This window comes from Chelonoidis abingdonii, chromosome 2 (assembly GCF_003597395.2).
Source record: "Chelonoidis abingdonii isolate Lonesome George chromosome 2, CheloAbing_2.0, whole genome shotgun sequence".
NCBI classification, from domain to species: Eukaryota; Metazoa; Chordata; order Testudines; family Testudinidae; genus Chelonoidis; species Chelonoidis abingdonii.
Window position 1 is genome coordinate 231,666,843 of NC_133770.1, and position 8,653 is coordinate 231,675,495.

Consider the following 8,653-nt stretch of genomic DNA (forward strand, 5'->3'; position numbering starts at 1 on the left):
TTTAGGTGTTGTCTGCCTTGGAAAAATCTGTGATGACTGGAGAACTAACACAACGGGAGCTGTATTATTGAGCAGTGAAAGCATTCTTAGGCTGTTAAACTCTGGATTTTCATTTGTTTTTGTTAGCACCTGTTTAAAACATAACTTCTAAGGAACATCCTGTCATTTCAATTAAAGTGAGCCCACAATGCCTATCTGAGACACCCCAAGAGGTTCTCCAACAAAACCAGACTAAACGTTTATTATTGGCCTATTCCTATTCCCATTGACTTAAAATAGGCTTTGGATCAGGTTCATGGCTTTCAGTGGTACCAGGATCAAAACCTAAGTGGCGGGTGGGGTGGAAAATTCCTCCTTCAAAAAACACCCCCACCTTTTCAGGCCATCTTCACATACCATAAACTAGTAAAAAGAGCACAAGCCTAAATTTTTCAAAATCCTTTGTAAGCCAATTTTATCTTTTAAGAATTTGAGTTTTGGCCCGTTTCCACTTGCTGATCAGAGACATAAGAGAGACAGCCCTTGATGGGAGGAAAACTGTAATTTTTTTAAAAGTTCAAAGTACAGTAGCATGTAGTTTTTAATACTTTTACAACAAGGTATGTGCATTTTAAACATATATGTAAACACACTAGTCATCTTTCTGATATTTATCAAATCGTTCCAATAGAGCCCTTAATATATTTCCTGGTAGTTTTTGGTGTCTGTCTCTTAGCGCTTCGATGGCAATCTTTGTCTGTTGAAAGAAAGAAAGAGGGGGAAACATTTTATATTACAGGAATGACGAGTCATTATTTTCTTCAAGTTTTCCCAAGGTTGCAAAATATATACAAAAAGTCTAAAACTCTATGGAAAGCAGTAAGGGTATGGGCAGAAAAGGGAAATTCTTCACAAGATCCCATCAAACACTTGCTGAGGAAGAGTCTCATTTCCAGATGCTAGTGTATTTTCCTGTGATAACTAAGCATACTAAACAATTATATCTAGCTATGCAACCGTGACATAGACATGTTATCTCACTAAAGCACTAATTGTAATAATCTCTAAACTAAACCAGCACTGAGGAAAACCTATTCAGTGTAAAACCCTTTGCCATAAGTTTCAAGAGGCAGTTTCCCTTTCAAAACCAGTTATATACTTTTCAAACTCTGTTTTAAATGTTTACTGTTCATTAAAATATTAATGGCATGGCTAAATAAAAAGGGAGGTTTAGGATGTAAAAGGACAATTCCTTCAGCATTTAAATGTACTGTTCCCAACAAATCATGTTTCTTCAGGCCTATTGACTCTCATCCACTATAATTAGGTTCCAGCTAAAATATGGTAATCAGCCAAGACCCTTTCCTCTACATCCCACCAACACTAAAGGATTTGTTTATAAACCAAGTTGACTTTAATTTAGTTAAAAAGGTCAATGGGAATTCTCTGGTGCTCAAACTCTTGGGGTGGGGGGGATCAGACTATTTTTGTAGGTGCCTAAAAAAGGTGGAATAATGAGCCTTTAGGCACATAATTTTGAAAACCTTGGCTAATACATATAAATGCATTGGAATCAGGAAATTTTAAATGTTTCTCATACTAAAATTAACACCCACAATGCTCCAGTAGGGCCCAAACCTCAGCCAGTTTACACCAACTAAGGAGCTGACTTATAATATTTATCATTTGCAGAGGTATAACTATGTTTTGTATGTATGTGCGGCAAAAAGGGACTGTAGAGTCTGGTTCCTTGTTTCACATAAGGCTCTTCTATACATTTAGTATTTAGGAGGCTGAGAGGTAGGACTTGAACTATAATGTGTACAGCATAGGTCCAGGGATAGATTTTCAAAAGGCACAGAGAGCAGTCAATGGGAGTTGGGCATCTAACTCCCTTTCATATATTTGAAGATCTCCCCAGATTACTATGGGGACATTAACCTTTTCCTAGAATTTATGTATTTAAATCAATGTTGTAGTCATGTATTTTCTTGGATTTAATTTTCATTTTTAAAAAAAGGGGGGAAGGGATAGCTCCATGGTTTGAGCATTGGTCTGTTAAACCCCAGGGGTGTGAGTTCAATCCTTGAGAGGGCCATTTAGGGATCAGGGCAAAAAAATCTGTCTGGGGATTGCTCCTGCTTTGAGAAAGGAGTTGGACTAGATAACCTCCTGAGGTCCCTTCCAACCCTGATACTCTATAAAAAAAAAAAAACAAGAGAAATTGCCCATGAGTTTAGGTATTCAAAGATGACCTACAAAGCAAGATTTTTTTTTATTCTTCCATTAGGAAAAGTATATAAAGCCAGTCTCAGGGATTTTCTTTTGCTTATAATATTCATATGAAAAGAAGGATCTATTATTTCTAATCTTTGTAGCAGAAACTTGATAAGATCACCAGAAAATGAAATTAGTATTACAGCCTTAGGAAACATCCTGAGCCACAGCTCTGCTTCCCTCCAAAGAGCCTCTGAGACTATACACAGATTGTTTACTCCCTCTGTCCATCTCCACCATAAATGAAGCAAAGTGTGGATACCATTTCTTAGAGAGAAAGGGATTGTGTTTGGAGAGATGCAACATAGAATACATCCTTGTAAGACATCACTAGTCAAGACTGCTAGCAAAGAAAGGAAAGGAAAGACTATAGCCACCTGACATTTTTATTTAGAAAAAAACAACCCTAAATATGCCACAGAAAAATATAATGAAAAAAATACGCTAAGGTTGTCCTACATCAGGAAGAACCAATGGAGGGCACAAACAAATAGTTGCCTTTGCTTGCAGTGCACCTTTAAAATATTCCTCTCCAAACTGTAGGAGCTTTCAGGCTCTTATGTATTGAAAGTGATGTTTATCAAATAGCACTGTCCATCAGCACTTAAATTCACAGGAGTACCATTTATCCCAGATTAAGTTCTCTCACATCACAAATGAAGTTTCACTAACAGCCACACCTCTAAATTTCTGGGTTTAGAGACAAGCTGTATTCCTTTCTCCTGCAGAATATTTTAGTAATGAGGCCTATCAAGTTACCTTCATTTAGTTCTATCTAATCCCATTGTCCTCAAAGACCGACTACTGAAATCTTGCTGGTTTAGCTTTGTGCAGGAGTGTCCTTACAGCCTTTGAAGCTGGTGAATGATCCTTTACCAAGCAAATATAGGAGGAGAAAATGGAAACCTCCTAAAGTCCAGGGGCTGCTTTGTCATTTTGCCTGAGTAAGTCTTCTATCCTTTCCCCTCGTTCCTCTGAAAAGAAGTCACCCTTTCTTTTGTGGACCTTCTCTCTGCATCTATCTTAGATGACAGAACAAAGTTGGATTTTTTGGGGGGGGAAATTTATAAAAGCACTATATGTTTTTTAACATTACAGTTAATTCTCAGTCCTCTTTAATTATTCCTCTCATTGGGTTTAGGGTAAGTTGTGTTTCCTTTTTCCTTCTTTTTGGAAATGTCTTCCCGTGGATGAATGGATGGACAAATTCTTTTTGGCTACATGCTTCCAACAGTAGTGGAGCAATGACTCTTGTGTAATGGAGCCAAAAGCCATGTTTGGGTCACCTGAATCAGATTTCTCAGATGTCCAGGGGACTCTGGGTGCTCAGGCCTGAGGGACTTTGGGAAGTTAGTGTGTGTTGAGGAAGGGCAGGTACTGCAGAGAGAGGGAAGATTCTAATGTATTTCTGTTTCTTTCCTCTCCCTAGCTTTTCCAATTGTACATTCAGGAGGTCCTTCTCCTCAATGATGGTGGTGGTGAAGGGAAAGAGAAGACAGGATATTGGTGATCTGAATCTAAGGGAAAGCAAATAATTCTCTGAATTTTTAAGTGACTGAAATTAAGTTTATGTTGGTGGAGGAATGTAGCTGCTCTGATATTCCCACATCCAAGTAAGTGGCTCAGTCTGGAACATAAGAACATAAGAATGGCCCTACTGGGTCAGACCAAAGGTCCATCTAGCCTAGTATCCTGTCTTCTGACAGTGGCCAGTGCCAGGTGTCCCAGAGAGAATGAACAGAACAGGTAATCATCAAGTGATCCATCCCCTGAGAACCTGGGAATAGAAAAGATATTTTCTTCCTCCTGGGAGTCAGGCCTGCATTTGAAGTCATTTTTGATTTTAGAAACCACTTTGTGCAGCTCCTCAGCTCCTCAGCCGTCTTCTGCCTCTTGAGACATTTTATGCTGTACTGGTCACTGTGGAATCTAAATATACCACAAAACAGAAGAGGATAAAAAGCATGAGGAAAGAAGTAATAATAATAGTCTCTTTAGCGTCCATAGAAAATAAGAGCAGAAAAAGATTGCAGAAACTGCCTCAGGGAAAAGCATTATGATGCAAATGTAAATGAGGTTCTGAATGAGCATTTCCCTGGCCTCAAACGAGTAACTGAGGGAGATGACCTCAGGAGTAGACCAGATTTGCACAGACACACTTTGCCTAAGGCACAGAAGACAGATTTGCTTTGCCAAAGTGATTGGCTTTGGCTGTTTTGGATTAAATTTCACTTTAGTCTTTAATGCACGAGCTAATGAAATATTATCCTTTTTGTATGTCCAAAGGCAGCAGAACTGTACTTGATATCCCCTAATTGAGTGGGTCATCCTAACCAGAACCTCACTCACTATGCAGGAGATAGTGATGTCAAATCCAAGTGCAAGTTGGAAGGGAGATAGGTGTTCTTGTCTGATAGTAAGGACTCTGTTTAAAGAGCCTTAGATACCATTTGGCTTCCACCACCCCCCTCCCCCCATGTTTAAAGACAGAACAGATCAGACTCACTTTAGACCTGGTTTACACTACAAAGTTAGGTTGATGTAAGGTGTCTTGTGTCAACCTATTTGTTCATGTGTCTATACTCCAATTTGTATCTCACTGATGTAAGCACCCTGTTATGGTGAGCCATGGTTGACACAGTGCAAGTGTAAAGAGTGTGTGAGTTATGCTGAACCTAACTGTCTTCCCGGAGCTATCCCATAATGTCCAACAGTGACCACTCTGGTCATAACTGTGAATTCCACTGCCCAGGGGGTCATAGAGACTGGAAGCCATAGCCCTCCCCCTCTCCCAACTTTAAATCCCTGCATATTTTTGAAATCCCTGCATATTTTTCCTGATTGTCCAGCTTGGTGAGCACACCTAACAGGTCTTCCTCATTGCGTGCAACTGCCCAACCAAACATACCGGTTACATGCTCTAGACACGCTCCTGCCTGGAATAGACAGGAGATATTGGATCTCCTGGCCTGTGGGAAGAAAAGACTGTGCAGGAATAGCTATGGACCAGCCATAGAAACATGGGCATCTAAGAGAAGATTGCACAGTGGATTCAGGTGCAGGGGTACAACATGGATCAGCTACAGTGCCACGTGAAAGTGAAGCAATTGCAGCAGGTGTAACACAAGGCTGGGGAGGCCAACAGTCAACCTGGTGCTGAGCTGCAGATCTGCTGCTTTTACAATGAACTACATGCCATTCTTGGAGGGAACCCTACCAGCACCCTGCAAACCACTGTGGATATCTCCAATACACACAATAAACAGACCCTGGCTATTAACAGCATGGAGGAGGAGTGACGTGGCAAGGGTGTGGGGGTCCAGTTATGCGGGAGCCAGGATAATTTAGAGACTCCACTGCAGGCTAGCCAGTCCCAAATCATCTCAAATCTGCTTAAACTTCATCAGTGGAAGTTTGAGTCACAAAACTGTGGTCTCCAGTGCCATTCTGCGTCACCCTGATATTGAATAAGGGCATTGGACCATAACCTGATAAACTGATTCTGAAAAGGACTCTTTGCAACTCTAAAGCTCTCTATCTCTATTATGAAACTGACCTAAGAACTCTATTCATTTTTGTACATATAATGATCTTTTAACCAAAACTCTTTTCTTTTTAAATACATTTTAGTTTAGTTAATAAGAATTGGCTGTAAGTGTGTATTTGGGTAAGAACTGAAATATTCATTGACCTAAGGGGTAATGTGTCTGATCCTTTGGGATTGGTAGAGCTTTTTGTATGATGAACAAGATTTTCAGTAATCCTCATTGTACTTGACTTGGCTGTCTGTGTGGGAGCTCAAGGCTGGGTTGCTTTAAGGGAATGGTGTTTTGGCTTCTGGGTAACCAATAAGGTATTGTAGATGCTGTTTTGTTGCTGGCTTGGTAAATCTAAGTAGTAGAGTAACCACCAGTTTTGGGGATCATCTGCCCCATTCTTTGCAGTTTTCCCTGACTGAGCAATCACAGCATAGCCCTCTTGGAATCCTGGTCACACTCATGTGTCCCCCACAACACATTTCCAAAATTCCCAAAAAGCATTGTGCCAGAGCGTGGTATATGGCACACACAGATACCTACCTGCTGTGCGCCACAGTTTGTGTTGACACAAGAACCCCTGGTGAGTACACAAAGTGCTGCCACAAGCAGCCAAGTGTATATGCACATATTAACTGTGGTGGCTTTACACCAACATAATATGTGAATCAAACTTTGATGCGTAGACTTGGCCTTAGAGTCCTTGTTCCTCCTCAGTGATCACCAGAACTGAAATCAATGATGGGCAGTTCTAGGGGGCTGAATCTTAGATGTGACATAGGGACAGCATTGCAGTGAAAGACAACAGAGAATGCAGCAGCAGAGTGCCTCACTCCCCAGTGAAATCACTAAGACCTAAAATCAGTAAGAAGTGGGCTAAGTGGTAAAATCTCAGAACATGGCATTGCAGCTAGCGGCAGAGGTGGCAGTGAGTGGCAAGCAGCAGCAGAGACAGCGGTGAACAGCCGCAAAGGTGGAAGTGACAGCGGCAAGGTGAGCAGAGGCATTGCTCTACCCCCACTCTGCCCCCACATGAGGGAGGTGAACCCACATGAACACACCCCCGAATTCTGGGAATTGGCTGACCTCAGACAACCAGTGAGTGGGTGCAGCAGAGGGAAAGAGGAGAGATGTGTTAAGGGGACATTTGTGTGTTGGAATTTCACACCAAAACTGAGGCAAAGGACTACTGTCCAAGATACTGCAGGGTAGGGGTTTACTTATAGTTTGCATACTTTTGAATAATTATTGTGGAATTTTTCTTTTCTGTTCTTAATAAATGTTTTTTGTTATACACAGACTTAGTACACATGAGTGGGGACAATGCACACCCAGCTAGCACAGAGATAAACAGCAGTGTAGACAGTGAGGCACAGCTTAGGTGGATAGAGTAGAGTGCCCTACATGCTAGAACTCTGAGGCTACATACATGGGCTCTCTACATGCCCAAGCCGTGCCTCCCATGTTTACACTGCTATTTTTAGCAATATGAAAGGCTCTAGCAGCAGGGAAAGGCACTAGTAAAGGCAGGTAGATGTGCAGGTAGATGTGCAGGACAAGGTATTTTCTTGGCCTAAGTGGCCAGCATAAGGGATGCCATGTCCTAGCCATAGGACAACCAAGGTATCTGTAATTGTGTCCTTACCTCACTGGTTGGTTTGTTGCATTCAATATGATATAGCTCTGTCCCCTGAGTATAAAGTGGGGTGACTGTCTCAGGCATCAGGATTCTGCCACCTCTTCATTTACAAGAGCAAATTGGTTGTGGGCCCCACTCAGCACAGGGTCTTGGTTCTTGGAGAAAATCTAGGTCATAGCTTCTAAATCAGCTAATGGCAGCCTCCTAGATACTCTTCCCATTTGCAACCCAGGTGGATGTCTTATAGTCTTCAAATCCCCCTCAAAAGATTCTTCAGGTTCTTCTCATCCAGCTACTTCAATCAGTCCAGGATTTGCCCCAAGTGCCAGATTCTGGTTAGTGACTATGGTCTCTGGTTTTCCCAACTCACTTAATATTTTCTTGGAAGTCCTGCCAATCCTGACCAATAACAACGGGATAGGCTAGCTTTGGGGATAGAGCTACTGGAAGAGTCTCTATATGTTGTCCCATGATAAACTTCAGTTTTCTGCTAGGGTAGGCCTTTACAACCCTGTGGATGCACTAGGGGAAGACTGTCTCCCCTGGGAGGTCCCTCCTGTCCTGGCCAATGGAGTTTGCATCAAGGTCTGACTCCATCTAGAGTCCAACAGACTTTGTACTTTCATCCCCCTCTCATATTTCAAACTTGTAAGTAACAGCCAGGCAAGGCTTGTTAGTCTTATTTTTGTTTTCTCAACTTGTAAATGTTCCTTTTTGCTGAGAGGATTTTACCTCTGTTTGCTGTAACTTTGAACCTAAGGCCAGAGGGGGTTCCTCTGGGCTACATGAGTACCCTTAGTGACCAGCCGCTCAACTGTTCAGGACAACGCACTCAACTCTGGCAAACCACAGAACCAGGCAGAGCCTGGATGAAACTTCACCAGGTCTTTTGAATCTTGCCCATTCCCCAGACAAAGCTAACACAGATGTGGATATCCAGACGCCTACAACAGCCAGCGAACCACCATTGATGTGAGAAAACAGAGACTCAGACCGCAATATGCATGAGTACCCTTAGTGACCAGCCGCTCAACTGTTCAGGACAACGCACTCAACTCTGGCAAACCACAGAACCAGGCAGAGCCTGGATGAAACTTCACCAGGTCTTTTGAATCTTGCCCATTCCCCAGACAAAGCTAACACAGATGTGGATATCCAGACGCCTACAACAGCCAGCGAACCACCATTGATGTGAGAAAACAGAGACTCAGACCGCAATATG

At 42.1% G+C, this 8,653-nt stretch overlaps 1 protein-coding gene across 1 annotated transcript in view; it reads right to left on the reverse strand.

The window, feature by feature from the left end:
* Positions 1-631: 631 nt before the first annotated feature.
* Positions 632-8,653, reverse strand: part of LOC116836623 (DGAT1/2-independent enzyme synthesizing storage lipids-like) — a 55,200-nt gene continuing 47,178 nt past the window's right edge. Inside the window, exon 7 of the mRNA XM_075063402.1 lies at positions 632-736. Coding sequence (XP_074919503.1) covers positions 632-736 — 105 coding nt within the window. The remainder of the gene's footprint in view (positions 737-8,653) is intronic.